At 49.8% G+C, this 16,805-nt stretch overlaps 1 protein-coding gene across 1 annotated transcript in view; it reads left to right on the top strand.

Annotated features, from left to right (window-relative positions):
• The window catches only part of STARD7 (StAR related lipid transfer domain containing 7), a gene marked incomplete at its 5' end in the record, with an annotated part of 25,294 nt that overhangs the window by 5,449 nt on the left and 3,040 nt on the right, over positions 1–16,805 (top strand). Inside the window, 5 exons of the mRNA XM_019508228.1 lie at positions 10,390–10,571; positions 10,843–10,892; positions 12,341–12,451; positions 12,539–12,621; positions 15,016–15,115. Coding sequence (XP_019363773.1) covers positions 10,390–10,571; positions 10,843–10,892; positions 12,341–12,451; positions 12,539–12,621; positions 15,016–15,115 — 526 coding nt within the window. The remainder of the gene's footprint in view (positions 1–10,389; positions 10,572–10,842; positions 10,893–12,340; positions 12,452–12,538; positions 12,622–15,015; positions 15,116–16,805) is intronic.

Here is a 16,805-nt window from a genome sequence, read left to right as displayed (position 1 = left end):
CAACCTTGGCTGCATCCAGCCTGTGGGCTGGGAGCTGAGCACTCCTGTTTTAACCTTGTGTCCTGCCAGTGGCATTGCTCTCCAGGTGGTGCTGAGGGAGTTGACTGACTTCCTGGCAATTTATTATCGCCCTGATTCCTCCTGATCTCTCTGCTCCCCCCCATGTAAATGTCTGTCTCCTTTTGAATGGTCTTGATGGTCCACCCTGGGCAGATACAGAGTTTTGAAAAGGGTGCAGGTCATGCGATGCCTTGTCAACACCTAAAACACAACAGCTATTTTCCTCCTGATAACAAGAAAGCTAGAAACTTTGCTGACATAGCTGGGGCTTGGCACAATGTGATTCAGTTCATGATCAAAGCAAAACCAAAAGGTGACTTGAGTAAAATATGTATTTCTTTGCTGTTTCATATAAAAGCCACAGGAGTCTTGGCCAAAACATAATCCAGAGATGTTGCCTCGTTATCCCTGGAGTCATTACAATTAAAAGTACGTCTCTTTCAGATTCATGAACCAAAATCTGGCCTTTTGGGGCTTGGCTGACAGTGACTTCAAGGCCCAAGTTCATGTCTCTAGCTAGAGTTGGAACTCAGGATGTGAAAGGTTAAACATTTAAATGAGAAGTGCGTTTGTACCAGTAATGCATTACCAGCTAACCTAAGCAGTAAAGTTGCATGGCAGGCAGGAGGGAGGAGCAAGGAGGGGAAGCGCAGTGGGGAGGACTAGTACCCATAGCTAATCTGCTCTCTGCCTCCCAGTTCGCCCATGGATGCAGTGGGTTGGGAAACACCTCACCTGCTGCAGCTGTCTCCAGCTTCATGTGGGCTGTTGCCTGGCAGGGCTTGTGACTGTCACCTCCCCCCCACCTCAAAGGCCTTGGGGAGTGGCTCCAAGCAGCAGGTGGGAGCTGTTTGTCTTTGTGTCTGAATGGGTCAGTGTGCAGCCCCCAGTGCCCCTGTGCTGCTCCAGGCAGGTGGCTGCAGCTCCTTCTCTGGTGCAGGACAGGGGAAGCATCAGTCCAGGGCTTTGCACCTCCGGGCCAGAACTAGGCCTGTGCTATTGGTTAGCTGTTTAACCAATATAATCAGAAGTCAAATGGATCATTTTTATTTACATCCCTAGTTAAAATCAGTCTGTGGGCCTGTAAAACATTTGCTTTGATACCAAGAGAGGCTAGCAGACGAGAGAATTTTAGAAGGCGTAGCTGGATTAGTGGAACATCATGGCCATTAAAAAAGCACTTGTTAATGCCCATGGAGTGAAGAGTTTAGAAGGAATCCAGGAGATTAAGATGAGCCATGAAGTCAACTGACTCTGTCACTGCTGCCTGAATAGAAATGCTGCTGTCATTGCCAGGCAGTTGGTTTTAAATGTTGGGCGGAGCAGGAATCAAGGGGTGCAGCTGCTCCCATGCCCACCCTGCATCCACCCCTGGGCTCCACATTAGCTGTTAGCACACAGGAGAGTGATCTGGGAGTCGCTGTGGACAGCAAAGCCTGGTGCTCAGCCACTGTCCAACAGGCAATGAGGGATTATTAAGAAGGAACTTGTGAACAGAACAGAATGTGATGCCCTTTTATAAATCCCTGGGGTGTTCACACCTTGAATCCTGTGCCCAGTCCTGGTCCCCATGCCTCCAAATGAATATAGAAGAGCTAGAGGCAGCCCAGAGAAAGGTAATAAGGATGATTGGCAGTATGGAAGAACTTCTATATGAGAAGAGAGCAAAGAGGCCAGACCTGTTCAGTTCAGAAAAGAGATGTTTGAGTGGGGATAGTATTTTCATAGATTTTATAGACATTAGGGCTGGAAGGGACCTTGGAAGATCATTGAGTCCAGCCCCCTGCCCCAGGGGCAGGAAATCAGCTAGGGTCAAAGGATCCCAGCAAGGTAAGCGTCCAAACATTTCTTAAAAGAATCCAGAGTAGGTATTTCACCACCCTTGGAGGGAGTCTATTCCAGGCCTTGGGGGCTCAGACATTGAAGAAGTTTTTCCTTATGTCATCCCTTGGGGTGCTCTGGTGAACAGGCATTCCCAGATCCTGATGTACACCCCTTATATACTTATAGGTGGCCACCAGGTCACCCCTGAGCCTGTGCTTTTCCAGGCTGAAGAGTCCCATGGCTCTCAGCCTTTCTTCATAATGCCTGTTCTCTTACCCTCTGATCATACACATGGCTCTCCTCTGGACTCTCTCAAGCTTCTCCACATCCTTCTTGAATTGTGGAGTCCTGAACTGGATGCAGTACTCCAGCTGTGGCCTCACCAAGGCCAAGTACAGCAGGAGGATGACATCCTGAGATTTCCTTGAGAAGCATCTATGGATGCAAGCCACAGTTTTTGTTTTTGTTTTTTCACCTTACCAGCTGCAACATCACATTTGTGGCTTATGTTCATCTTGTGGTCAATCATAACCCCCAAGTCCCTTTTGGCTGTGGTGCTGGTGAGCATAGTACTGTCAAGCCTATAAGCATGATGTGGGGGTTTTTTGCCCTGAGGTGGAGTACTTTGCATTTTTCCATATTGAATGTTATCAGGTTTTTATCTGCCCACTTTCTAAGTCTGCCAAGGTTAGCCTGGATCACCAGCCTATCCTCGGGTGTGGACGCTGTACCCCAAAGTTTGGTGTCATTGGCGAACTTGGCCAGTTTGCTTCTAACACCAGTGTCCACAGCCTGATTCTCAAAGGGATGAGTCCTGTTCTTGGAGAAAGGGATACCGGTAGCTTTGAATCACAATGTCCTAGACCAGTGGTACTCAACCTCCACGGGCTGGATCCAGCAGAGCCCTACCCAGTCACACAGTTGGGAGGGGAGCAGCCTGGCACTGATCCAGCCATTCAAGGCGGGGGAGAGTGCAGGCCTGGCCCTGCAAGAGGAAGGGGGCATGGCCTTGCCCAGTTTGGCTGGGTGCAGGGAAGGGGGCATGGCCTCACTCTGATCTGGCCATCCATGGGGAGGGTCATGGCCCAGCTCCAATCTGTCCCATAAGTCTTTGAATTTTGGCATCAGGAAGGGATGGCATTACTGCCACTGCACCCTTGCCACCAAATTTCTCAACTCATGGGGAGTGCTGCAGGCCAGGCTAGAGGCTACAAGTGAGAGGAACGAGGGGGGAAAAAACCCTGGTCAGACCCAGCTCACTCTGTCTTCCAGCATCTGCTCTCTACTGCCATGTGACGCAGGCCTATTTGATGTATAAGTAGACTTGATGCCCACAGAGCAACAGTTAGCTCCTCCCTGTTATTGTGGGGCGGGGGGGTAGGGCTATTGGGTATACGTTACTTGATTTTGGGGGACAACTAAAAAGAAAACAGGGACAGAAGTGAGGTTACAGGTTTAAAATGAGTGTTCCTAGGGAGGACACTGGGCAGAAGAGTGCACCAGACAGTGCCTGCAGGCCCTGGAACATGTCCAAGGAGCCAGTGGATGCTGCCCAGTGAAACTCTGCATAGAGCAGGGACAGGAAGGTGGCCCTGCAGTCCCTGGGGTTCCTTCCAGCCACAGCCTCCATCCTGGTCAGGTAGATTGTCAGCTTGGCTAGGGCAGGAGGCGGCTGACCAGGAGGTCCTGGGACTCACTGGAACCATGGATAAACAGGTGTCGGGGGAGTACAGGAAGTGTGCTAAATGCATGCCTGTGGCAATGGCTCTGTGGAGGAGCTGCCAGCTGAGGTCCTCAGTGGCTCGCAGGATCAGGATGCAGTATATGCTTTTCTGCCAGGCATCCTTGTCCTCACTGCTTGGTGTCTGGGACATAAGGACAAGATTACAGAGCGTGCAGACCACAAGTGTGTGGAGTAGGCAGCAACGGGTGGACTGGCTTGGTATCCCCCATGCTGCTGAGATTGTGTGCTGGGGAGTGCTGTGGGGCAAAGACTGAGTAAGATGGACCTCTGACATCTGCTGCAGAAAGACATGCAGGCCTGCAGCAAATGCTTTAGTTCAGGGGTGGGCAATTATTTTGGGCAGAGGGCTGCTTACTGAGTTTTGGCAAGCCATTGAGGGCCACATGACAGGCAGCCAGGGGCAGATAAATATTAATTTTCTAAATTTTTTGGGGGCCCTGCATGTTGGATGGAATGGCCTCACGGGCTGCATTTTGCCCACCTCTGCTTTAGTCTCGTCGCATGTTCCATTGCTTGCTGTTCTCAGGGAGCAAAGTTTTAAAAGCTGATGCAATTGGGAAATTGCAGAATGAGAACTTGCCCACAGACTGGACTGGGTTAAATATGGTTTACACAGGGACTGTGAATTCTTATTCCATCATCCATGTTAGCTTTGGTGGCTCCTTTATTCCTGCAGGCTTATTGCTTGGTCATAAGTGGAAGCATGATCATCCAGAAATGATGTGGGGCAAGGATATCTTAGAGTGATGTCTTTTGTTGGCCTGACTGTATGGTTTGGATGGAGTTAGATATACTTTCAAATGCAAGACCTTCTTCTTCATTTAAGCCTACAGCAGTTTTCCATTGACTGCTGCAGGGTTGGGGTCAAGTCTGTCATAAGAATTTCCTTAAGTGAGTAATCCTCTTTTGCTCACAAGGGTTACTCATGTCAGTACTGTAGCTATTAGTGGGCTTAACGATTTACAGGATTGGGCCCTCCAAATGAACCGGGGGGGGGGCAGACCTAACAAGTGGGTCTCCTTCAGACTGGCTCTGCCAGTGTGTTTGGAAGGCAGCATTCATTGAGATTTTCACAGTTGTGACTCATTTGGTGGACGTCTGCAATGTCCTGGTACGTATGAAAGAATGTAGCTTTAACATAGGAAGAAAAGAAGCTTTTCAGACTGTTAAGCATCAAGATAGGGGATGAGGAAGGGAGCCAGACAGAGACCCTTTATTTGGCATCTTATTTGCTAGCACTGTGCTAGAAACTGGCATTAATGGAAACTGTGAAGAGAATGTGGGAGAAGTTATTCTTTGCTCTGCATGATATCCTTGCTCACATCTAACAGAGACCTGCCAGCGGTATAAAAACCAAACTAAAAAGCTAGCCTGGCCTGCCATGTGCCATCTGCATGTCTTTGTATTCATGCCTGAGATGCTATCCTCTGTCTTCTGCCTTTGCTGCTCAGAGCACTTTGCAACATGGGAACCTATCATTCCTGTTCTGAACAGATCGAGACAAGTAGGCTTGTTTGAGTCCAGCTTGGAAATCGGACAAAATTGGGAATGAAACCCAGGGTCCTCTTCTGGCTCTATTCATGGGCACAGGTGCCCTTTCAGATGCAAAGATTCTGATCAATTAAGGATAAACATAGCTATTAATATTATTGCATTAAATCCAAATGTGGGGCTTGGACAGGAATTCATAGCTGCAATCTAAGAATGTGTTAGTTTGGCAGCTTTGAAAAGAGATGTTAGAAGAGCCTGGGTGTGAGGTGATGGTCACCGGGAAGAAATATAAAGAGTAGAGGTATCGGTAGAGAACAGTGCACAAAGATACGTGAATTATGGATGGACTGATAGTGTGTGCAGCAGGGAACTGTCTTATTCTGTGCTTTGGACCTGTTATCAATTGAATAGAATCATAGGGGAGTTGGGCTGGAGGTTGCATCTAGTCCCGTCTGCTGCCTGAGGCAGGATCACCCCCAATCCTTGAATAAAGAGCAATCAACCCAGAAAACCACCAATCTGCAGGTGCTGGTGGCTGGTAAGAATTGTGTTTAGGTCGTATTCTTGTCACCATCCCTGTATGTCTCCAAGCCCAGGCTTTCAGAAGGGGTTAGTGGTATTTTGTACTTTGCTTTCTGTTATCCCCCAAAGGGAGGTTCCTTTTAAAGGAGAGTTTTTGACATGCTTGGCATCTGTTCTCAAAATATTTCACCTTCTAATCCAAGAGCTATATGTGTCAGGGTGGTTTTAAGCCTGCCTTAGAGGCATTGGGTGTTGGCTGCAGCCCAAGCTGGGAATTTTGAGTGGGCTGTGCCAGTGCTCCTGTAGACACTCACACCCAGGTGTTCCTGACTTAATTGGTCTTGCCCCTCAGTTCAGTCAGACCTATTGCCCTGTTTGGGTTCAGGAAGGTATTTTGCCCCATGGTCAGATTGGTATGGACTGTATGTGTGTGTGCGTGGGGCAGGGGGGTTGCCTTTTTTCTGTAGTGGGGAATGTGGCCTCTACCTGGCATTTGAAGTGTAAATTAACAACCTTTTATAGTAGCAAGATGTTGGCCACCGTGGTCCCCCTGCTTTCTCCGTGGCAGATTCTGGTGTGTTGTCTTGTGTTGTCAGGGTTGACAGTAGCTTTACTAAGAAGTCAGATGATGGATTTGTATAGGGTGGTTTGGACAGGGCAGATCCTGCCTTGGGCAGAGACTACACGTGTGTACTTGGCACCTATATTTGCAGAGACTAGGCTTGCATATTTAGTATCTAGTACTATATGCAATTCTCCCCTTCAAGATTTTGTAAGCTGATCACTTTCCAATCCAAGTGTTGTGCGTCAGGGCGTTTTTAAGCCTTCTTTAAAGGCATTTGGCATTGGCTGCAGCCAAAGATGGTCACCTTCCCATCACCTTCTAACACCTGCAGATTTGTGGGTTTCTGGGATGATTGCTCTGTATTCAAGGATTAAGGTGGGATGGGGTTTGGACTGGATGTGACCTCTAAGGTCCCTTCCAACCCAGCGTCTCTATGATTCTGTTCAGTTGGTACTTGTACTAGTACTTGTATTGGTTCATAGTACTTGGTGTAACCTGCCTTGACACCCTGTTTGAGAATCGCTAAATTAGGGTGATGAATACCCACTGCCTAGGACTGCAGTGAAAAACAATCCAGCTTATTGCATTTTCATGTACCACATGCCTTGTTTTGGGAAAGTAGAATGAAGGGGGGAAAAATCTTTTCCTTTTAACTGAACAAGAGTTCAGTATCACTTTCCTTGTTGAGATGCACACCTCAGTTTTTGATGGCTAATTTTCAGGGGGAGAGGTGAGTGGTATGTGAATAAATAAGGTAATGGTAAAAACCAACAAAAAAGGTGTCTGGGAAAGAGGTTAGTATAGTAGCCTTGGAAAGAAAACACCCTGTTCTATGACTGATTACCCCATCCCCTTTGCAGTAATACTGGTGAAAGCACAGAATCCAAGACTGATGTCTTGGGCTTTGGTAACGTCCTGTCATATATCCTTGGTATCTATTATGGAGGCTTGCTGTTCTATACAGGAATCTGGACTCATGCTGGTAAAGCTTTCATGGTTGAAAACTCGGTGTCACCATTCTCAGTGGCATAGAAAACTGCAGTCGAAAGCTGTCACAAAAACTTATTTCAGCCTGTTGAGAGAGGCTGCATCTGCGTCTTGTCATCAAGCCAACTAAAGCTCTTTATACCTCTATTTATATTCGGATAAGAAGCTTTTCCTCTTTGCCTATTACCTGTATTTCACAAACATCTGCTGTGTTGCAAGGGCTAGGTGGATGTATCACAAGCTGAAAAAAGAAACCTTGGTTCTTCTCGGATATTTCTCCTCTCTCTATTTTTGCGTTCAGCTTAATTTTTTCCTGCTTGTCTCTGTGGCTTGAGCTTGAGACCAATAATATATTTCTTTTTGCTTCCTGAAGTTAAATCTGGTTTTTACCTGGCCACTTCCCTTCCTACCATGTATTTGTGTGAATTTTTTTTCTCTTCAGTGCTTGATCTCCAGTCATAGGTGTACATAATTAATGCACTTGCTAGCATGCTAATTACCAAAACCTAAGATTGTTGTTTCTGTGAAATGATGAAGTGAGATTCTATTTAAAAAATGGTAATGCTTGATCATAAGTAATTGTAAATGTAATTAGGTACCTTGGAGCCACAGCCAGGAGGGAGGCATCTGCAGAAACGTGCTCTTGCAGGCCAGACATTCAAGGCTGCTTTCGTGGCTGAGCCTGGAATCCTACAAGTGAGCACGTGCAGAATTTAAATCTGCCATAGTAGCCCATGTTCTCTGATGTTGGTCAACTGGTGCTCTTTAAATCAAAGTGGGGGCATGTGAGTAGGGTTGGGAAGTGGGTCAACAGACTGGTCAAGTAACAGCAAAAAATAATTGTTGAATACTGTATTTTCCTCACATACAATACGCTCCTTTTTCCCCACTCCCAAAAGGTCCTTATCTTTTGGGACCTGAAAAGTGTGGGCAACACAAGTGGCTGCAGGATAATGTTCACAGGCCTTTGCCTGCCGAACCAGGAAAGGCCTTTGCCTATAGGTGCCAAGAACAGCATGCTAAAGCTGCAAGAGTCTAACCATGTCCTGATACCTGGTGGGAGTCATTGGGTAAGAGAAGAGGACACTTCTGTTAGGCTGCCATAGGAAAGAGGTAGCTGTCAAGAAGTGCTGTTCCTACTATTGTGGAGTCCAGGGGAAAGGATGGAGCGGTGCTACTCATTTCTGATGGCTTTTTGCCTAGCTGCCACATTCATCCAGTGGTCAGTTGAGCTGCTGAGCTTGTTATGTGAATGCTTCCCTTCCTGGCTGTCCTGGGACTGTGGCCTAGCCCTGGTAGGACAATGTGCTGCAGCAAAGAGCAGCCCACCAATGGCAGCTGCTGTTTGAGATTTCCTGCCAGCTGCTGGGCAGGCCAAAAGCGCTCTTGAAGACTCGTCAGTAATCTGAAATAGGCTGCACAGAGATCAGCTGGATCTCATGGGACCTCCACTCATAACAGGATTGACATGCTAGCTGCAGTATGGTCAGCAGCTCAGTAATGCCCTGTCCTGGATTATCTGGCAGAGCTCCCTTCCGGCTGTGTCAGCATGGGCCTTGCCTCCTACCTGTTCTGGCTCCAGGCACCTCTGGGAACAAACTAACTCATAAAGCTTCACCTTGTTCCAAGAATGGGGAGAAGCAATTCACCCCATTAGTCTGAGATTGGGCAGAAGGGGAAGGGGTTGTTGTGCTTTCTAGATTAAATTAGAGATGCATAAGTTTTTGTAAGCAATGGCATTATGTGATGCTGTGAGGGGAATGCAGGGAGCAGAGCTGCTAAATAGAAAGCAGTGACTTGAATAGTAAGTGGGGGGAGGAGAAAGATGGGGGCAATGCTGGGGGGTTCAGGGGGTAGGAAAGAGAAATAAAGCAGTAATCCATATAGGGACAAAACTGCTGCAGGTCACAGGATAAGAATCCATAGCATTGGTCTGGACCAGACGTATCTGGAGCCAGTCTGTGAGCGACCTCTTATTCCACAGTTTCCACCTTAAATTGGTTTGTAAAGTCTTGTTGTCTGAGATCAGCTGCTCCAGGGTTAGTGATGGGACATGCAGGAATATTGCAGTATCTATGTATCTGTCTGGAAGTGATGGCTGCTTGGCATCCATATTCTTTCCCATAGGGGTCTGGCCAGTACACATAGGAGAGAGGCACTGTGAGCTGGTGATGGTGGGGGAGCAGGTGAATGAACTTCCTGGAACCATGGCTAATAAACATGGCCTTTGCTCGCCTCTCCACCAAACTCCCAGGAAGCCTGTGGCCAGACGTCACAGCTTCCTCTTGAATTCATGATGCACACGAGCAGTTTCTCCTCAACAGGCTGTTCCCTGGGAACAGCACCCAAACAGGCTTGTGGATCCCAGTTACAGCCACCTCTCTTCCAGCTCTTGGCTGGAAACTCCATGGACAATCTCTGCTAGACTAAGCCAGGAGCTGAGAAGCCACTTCCCTCAGAGGCTTGCCATGCCCCTTCAGGAGAGAGGCTGCTGCTGCAACTGTTCCAGGCCTGCTCTATGTGTTATATTTACGCCCTGATTAATGTGTTTAAGGTGCTGTCAAATGGAAAATACTTATGCTGGGAACAGAGTTTTCAATTCCTGGCGATAGAAACTAAAGAGTCTTGAACCTGAGGCTGTCAGGCTTTGACCAACAAGCAGTGATTGTCCAGGGATCAAGGCTGGCAGCCGTGAGTCTCAGACCAGGTCCAGAGCAGACAGCTGACTGCCAGCCCCATGTGCAGGACTGCAGCACCTAACTTTCCACTTGCCAGCATAAAGAGAGCCTGGGACTATTGTCCTGGGCTCCTCCTGTCCTTGCAAGTAGTGGTGCAATTGGGATCTGATCCCAGATCCCAAAATTGCTGCTTCTGGCCCAGCTTTCTAAGGACCAGGTCTGGCATGAACCACAGCCCTCCACTGCTGCTTTTTAGCCTTCCCAGAGCCTGGGAGAGAGTGTGTTGCTTTTTAACAGCTTTCACTAGGAACCTGCCATGTCTGCAGGCCAGCCAAGGGCGTGGAGCTCTGAGCCTGTGACTTTGAGAGAGGATGGGGCATGCAATGGAGCTGTTGGGTTTTGTGGCCATCACCAGGATGACTGAGGCCTCTAGCTCATTAGAATTGCATAGCTGGCGTTGGAGGCTGTATCAGGCAGGTTGCTGGATGATACTGGGCATCTCCCTTCCTCTCCCCAAGGTCCGCAGAGGAGATGAAGCACATGCGGGAGATGGTCAGCTTCTTCCCCAGTGGCAGTGAGGAGCGGCCGGAGCCTGTAACGCCAGCATGTAGTGAGCCCACCTGGGAGCTGGTGATGGACAAGAAGCACTTCAAGCTGTGGCGACGGCCAATTGAAGGGAACCACCTCTATCAGTACAGAGGTAATCGTACCCCGGCTGAGCTGTTGCACTGTGGGTCTCACGGGAAGCCTGGTATGGCTGCGTGTGCCTCTCAGATGCTGTCTGTGTCGGCTGCAGCTTCCTTCCCTCCCAATGCTAAGCTGTTCTGCTCCCAACCAGAATCACTCCATGTCCCTTTGTTCTCCTTGCCAGCCCTGTCTTCCCCTTCTTTGTGTGCCATGGTGCCAGCTCTGTCTGCCTCTGACCTTGCCATACAGCCTAGCTTACACCTTTTTGTCTCCCTTCCCCACAGTTTTTGGGACCTACACAGATGTGACCCCCAGGCAGTTCTTCAATGTGCAGGTGAGTGTTCCCAGACCCTATGTCTGAGCTCAGAAAACCCAGTGGTGCAGAAATACAACCGTGTCCCTGCCTAGTGCTGCAGCCAGCCTGTGACATGGGCTGTGGGGCAGAGAAGAGCCAGGGGTGGCCTGTCAGTAGCAGCACTTGCTGCTTCATCACCTGCCCACAGTCAGGTGATCTGTATGTGATGACAGTCTTAGAGTCACAGCCAGACTAGGCAAGGCTGTCCAGAAGTCACAGTTAGTCCAAGCGCTGCCCAAGGCAGGATCAGTCCCGTACAAGCCCTGCCATCCTTGTCTGACCTGTTCCTAACACCACATTCCAGCCATGTGTACAGCAGCAAGGCCTAGAGACAGCTTTGCTCCAAGTGATGCCAGGTCTGGCAGTGCCTTTCTGCTGCCAGGGGGTTAAATGTACTCGAGAGATCCAGGCAGAGGCTGTACCCTTGCTGTAAAAGAAGGCAGACCCCCCCAGTCTGGGCCTATCTGACAAGGGGGGAGAAGTCCTGATGCCCAACGCAGCATCAGTCTGAACCTTGAGTGTAGGACAAAGACCCCCTAACCAGGAACCTCCAGGTTTGAGTCCCAGCGGGAACACTGGTCCAGCCCAGTCTCCCTCCCTAGCCTGGACTACAGCCAACATCCAGCACTCCTGAAGGAAGTGGACAGGATTTTTCTTTCCCCTGTAGGAATAGGAGAGGAGAAAAAATTCCTTACTGGCTTCATGGGGGAATTAGCAAAGCCCACAGGCAAGTTAGTTTAGCATTAGCTGGCAGTCTGTGGGTCTCTGAGTACAGCTTCTGCTCCCCAGCCATTAGCTTCTCCCCTCTTTGGCTTGTCCTTTGTATCCATGGAGTGATCTCCACTCCCCAGTGTTTATTACCAAGAGAATTCAAGGTGCATGGTGGATGATGCAGGTTGAGGAGTGTTCTTGGCCAGAAAGGGCCTGGCAGTTGGAGCCTGGAGACAAAGTTCTGTAGGAAAGATGGCTTTCCCAGGGCACATGCCTCCAAAACCAGACCCAAGTGCATCAGGAGCATGGTGGGTGGGAAGTCACTGGTGAGGCCAGACTTCGGCAGCTTGCTTGGCTGTCCACCTTAAACTCTGTAGTCACGTGCTGCAGAAGGCTACAGGGTCAGATTCTAAAGCCACAAACCACTTCTCTGTAAAACCAGGCTGCCAGAAACAGCCTTAGAGGGGAACCCCGTGTTGCCCTCCTGTCCTGGTTTGTGCCACTGTGCAGTGAGATGGCAGCAGGGCTCCTAAATTTACCCTTTGGAGTGTCTTTTCCGGTCAGGTGAAGCTGGGCTTTCACAAGCTTTTCAACAGACTTGGGTCTGATTTCCCGAGAGAGTTGCCTTTTCCTTGCATAACCACCACTGACTGGAAGAACACGTTATCACTTTGCTCCATGTTACCCTTCTCCTGAGCCCTTTCTTCTCTGGCTAGCTGGACACTGAGTACCGAAAGAAATGGGATTCTCTAGTCATCAAACTGGATGTGATAGAGCGAGATGTGACCACTGGCTCAGAAGTGGTCCACTGGGTAACCCACTTCCCGGTGAGTAGTTCTTTTCCCTTACCTGCCTCAGGATGTTTCTTCCCGACCCTGAGATGGGGGGGACTGATTTTGTGTTTCTCCTTCTAGTACCCCATGTACTCACGGGACTATGTCTATGTCCGGCGGTACAATGTTGATAAGGAAAATAATCTGATGGTGCTGGTATCACGGTATGTATTACCACTATGGTCTAGTCAGGCTCCTGTGATCAGAAAAATCATAGAGAGAAATCAGTCTGAAAGGGACCTCCAGAGGTCACATTTAGTCCAGCTCCCTGCCTGAGGTAGGGTCAGCCCTGTCCAAACCATCCTAGGCAAATCCATAATCTAAACTCCTTGTAAAACTACCATCAACCCTGGTGTAACACAAGACATAACACCCAAACCTGCCACCAGTAAAACAAGGGGAACTATGGTGCTTCTGTAAAAGGTTGTTAACATATGCTTGAGAGATCCCAGGTAGAGGGCTGTCCTTCTAGCATGACTGGCTGTGTCTAGTCATGCAGTGTTCCCTGCTTTAACTGGACAACTGGGTTCTCGCTGACAGTATAGTAAGCCCTTTCTATAACTCTGGGGTTGGCAGTGTATGGTCTGTGGGCCCTACTGCATGGAGCTTCAGCAGTGGCCAGGTCAGAGCTGGTCAGTCTCAGCCCCGAGCCTAGTTTTCCTGCCCATGTCTCCTAAAACTTTGCTGACTGCTGCTAGAATGAGCTGCCCAAAGCTTTGTGTGGCAAGATTCTGGTTTTCAGGCCTTTTTACTTTGGGCTGATTTGCTGGTTAAGTTGGGACGAACCTGTCTTGACTAGATGACTTTTTTTGAGGTGCTTTCCAGCCCACCTTTCCTAGGATCCTTTGGTTCTTTTGCCCCCTTGCACATGCATGTTATGAGGCTGCTTCTGATTATGTGGGCAGATGCAGTCTTCTCCACCAGACCCCAGCAGGTAACTCTTAGTGATGTGCCATTAATGTACATTTCACCATGGAAGGCCCTAGTCAAGCCTTTGGGCCTGATACTCTTAACCTGGGTAAGATGATCACAGACTCGGCATGGGCAGAAGAGAGAAGTGCCCACCTCATGATATGGGTTTGGAGAAGTGCCCGCAGGGTGACATCAAGAGGCTGCTCTTTTTCTTTGACACCGTGTTCCATTTCTTATGCTAGTTAGTGCCCAGCTGGGGAGGGAGAGAGGGAGGAGGTCTGGGGAAGCAGGTTGGCAAGAAGAGTTTGGAAAGGATTTTACATAGAGGTAACGAGATGCTTCCAGGCTCCAGAGAAAGTAAGCAAGATGCTTAGTGGGAGTTGGAGGTGAGTGAGTGCAAGACCAAGCAATGGAGACCTCTCCTGCAGCCAGAGCAATGGGGTGGCCTTGGTTCAGGGAATTGGAGATGTGTTCCTGGGCTGAGGGAATGAGAGGTTAGAGCTTTGAGGTGGGCTTGCTTGGAGGGAAGGGGCATTGTTCTAAGCACAGAGACCACAGGTGCCTCTGGTAAGATAGGGCAGGAGAGAACCAAGCCGAGCATTATGTGCTGCGTGCTTTGCATTGTGCTGGTGGATGTGTGCACACGCACTGACTCTGTTCCAAATGTGCAGCTGATAGTGGGAGAGGTGGAAGAGCCAGCGTGCAAGGGCACCTCTGGCATCTGCCTTGCTGGTGTGACCCTTATTTGCAACCTCTGTCAACAAAACAGAGCCAGTGCCCTTTCCTGAAGAGCTTTGCACGAGAGACATGGGTCCTCGAATCACAGAGAATTGGAGCTGGAAAGGATCTGTGGAGGTCACATCGAGTCCAGCCCCCTGCCTGAGGCAATATTAGCCCTGTCTAAACCATTCCAGACAAATCCATTGCCCAACCTCTTTGTAAAACTACCCCCAACACTGACACCACCAGATATCACACCCAACCCTGCCACAGGTAAAGCAGGGGGCCATGGCAGTCAATGACCTGCTTCTATAAGACCGTAATACATGCTTAGATCCTACGTAAAGGCTGTGTCCTCTGCTACAGAGGAAAGGGAACCCCTGCAATCCCTACCAGTCTGACCTGGGGGTAAAACTCCTTCCTGACCCCAAATGCAGCATCAGTATAACCCTGAGCTCTCTAACCAGGGACCTCTGGCTTTAAGTCCCAACAGGAGCATTAGCACAACCCAGTCACCATCCCCAGCCTGGGCTGCAGCCAACAGCTCTGAGGAAGTTTTAACACCCCCCACCCCCCGACACATGTAGTAGAAAGAGGGGGAAGGGGACAACCAGCGAAGTCCAGAAGCCTGGGAAATCCCTATGGTAGAGCATAGGCATCGCTACAGTTAGATGATTCCCAAGCAGTGGCTGTCCAACCTGTCCTTGAACACCTCTGGTGATGGAGAGTCCCCAGCTTCCCTAGGCAGGTGTGGCCTGGGTGAGCTTCTGTCGCTGAAGCTTTAGATGCCTCTGTGGGAAGTCTGCTTGCTGCTCTGGTGCATGGCCATCTCCTTTGAGGCAATGCCTCTTGCTAAAACCTGAGCCTGGACCTGTATCTTGAGGACATTAGCTGGGATTGTAACACTCTTCCTGCATCTCCTCCAGGGCAGTGGAGCACCCCAGTATCCCAGAGGATCCTGAGTATGTCCGTGTCCGGACTTATGAGTCGCAGATGGTCATCCGCCCGCACAAGACCTTTGATGAGGTGAGTTCTTGGCAGGCTGGGACCCCAAGAGCCAACCCCAAATCAGGCAGCAGGTCTCTTGAATGGCAGAACTCTCCATCCTCTGCTTTCTGGTGTTAGTTTTTACTGTGTGCCTCAAGGTTGGCTCTGTGCCTGCCCTGCTCCTGATGGGAAACCCTAGAGCTGAGATGTTCCCACTTGGGTGAGGGTTGCGGCATAAGAATCCCACTATTGGAGGCCTCGGTCCCTAGACAATCACCTAATTGTTGGTCCCAGCCTGGATAGCCTTGGGTTCAAGACTCCATGCAGGTCTCCGGCTTCTCCTGCCAAGGATTGCACAGTCTGTGCTGAGCATTATTGTTTCCTGCTTGATGGCACCTTAAGCATGTTAATCATGGCCTTGGTGTAATGTGTAAAGGAGGCCTGAAGCAGAGCCAAGATAGCAGCCTCGACCCTACAGGGGCAGACCAAACTACCAGAGGAAGTGGGTTTTCAGTTCCCAGCTCAGTCTAGCAGGGAGCTCTTGTCCATGGAGTTTCCATCCAAGAGCTGGGGGAGAAGTGGTCATAGCTGGGATTTACAAGCCCACTTGGGCGCTATTCCTAGGGACTGGCCTCTTGAGAAGGAACTGCTCACCTGCAGTGGAAATGCAATGGGAAACTGTGACATCTGGCCATGGGGCTTGTTGGGAGTTTGGTGATGGGGCAAGCAGTGGCCACGTTCGTTAGCTGTAGTTCTGGGCAGTTCACTCATCTGCTCCAATAACTTCCTAACTGGAAACTAGAGGTCTGAGGTATAGAAGCACCGAGCGACCTCCTTTGAATATTGGGCCTTTCTGAGGAGTTGCATCTGTCCATGCTTGAAAAAGTTGTAGACGTGTGGACTGATGCTGTTACGCAGGGGTCAGCAACATTTTGGCTGGAGGACCAAAATAACCCCGATCTCAACCCGCACCTCAGCTTGGCATGCCAGACGCAGACAGCAGGGGAGCCACAAGAGACCCAATCCTCATTGCTGGCAGCGGTTGCATGTGCCTCTAGGGTGGATGGTGGGGGAGAGGCCAGGGTTGCATTGCCCCAGTCCTTTCCCTGCCATGCGCCTCTAGGTGCACGGACATCTGCCACAGAGCCCAGCTGGGGCTCTGGAGCCCAGTGCAGCTGCTTGCAGCCTTTAGCTGCCTGCCACAGCCAGCCTTGGGTCTGGGCAGCTGCAGCAGGCAGCCAGGAGCTGCTCCTGGCCACCTGCTGCAAGCAGCTTGGGCTCTGTAGCCAGTGGCAGCTGCCTAGAGCTTGGCTTGCCTGTGGCGTGCCAAGCAAAATGGCCTCATGTGCCATGCTCTGGCATGTGCGCTGGGGCTTGCTGATTCCTGCTGTAATGGCTTATAGTGGTGTAAGTGTTGCACCTTTCTGCTCCTATAGCTGTCCAAGCTGTGACTTACCAAGAAAGGCTGAAAGAACTAGGACTGTTGAGTCTAGAAAAGAGAAGAGCAAGGGGGCATTTGCTCACAGGTTTCATAGTTTCTAGGGTCAGAAGGGACCTGAGAAGATCATCTAGTCCGACCCCCCCACCATGGCAGGAAAGAGTACTGGGGTCAAACGACCCCAGCAAGGTGTTCATCTAACCTCTTCTTAAAAACCCCCAGGGTAGGAGCCTGCACCACCTCCCTTGGAAGTTGGTTCCAGACCCTAGCCGCCCTGACCGTGAAATAGCG

The sequence above is a fragment of the Gavialis gangeticus genome, unplaced genomic scaffold (assembly GCF_001723915.1).
Source record: "Gavialis gangeticus isolate Ggan-Ray unplaced genomic scaffold, GavGan_comp1, whole genome shotgun sequence".
Classification (NCBI taxonomy): Eukaryota; Metazoa; Chordata; order Crocodylia; family Gavialidae; genus Gavialis; species Gavialis gangeticus.
Note: the sequence above shows the minus strand (reverse complement) of the source record. Positions and strands in the feature narration are given on the sequence as shown.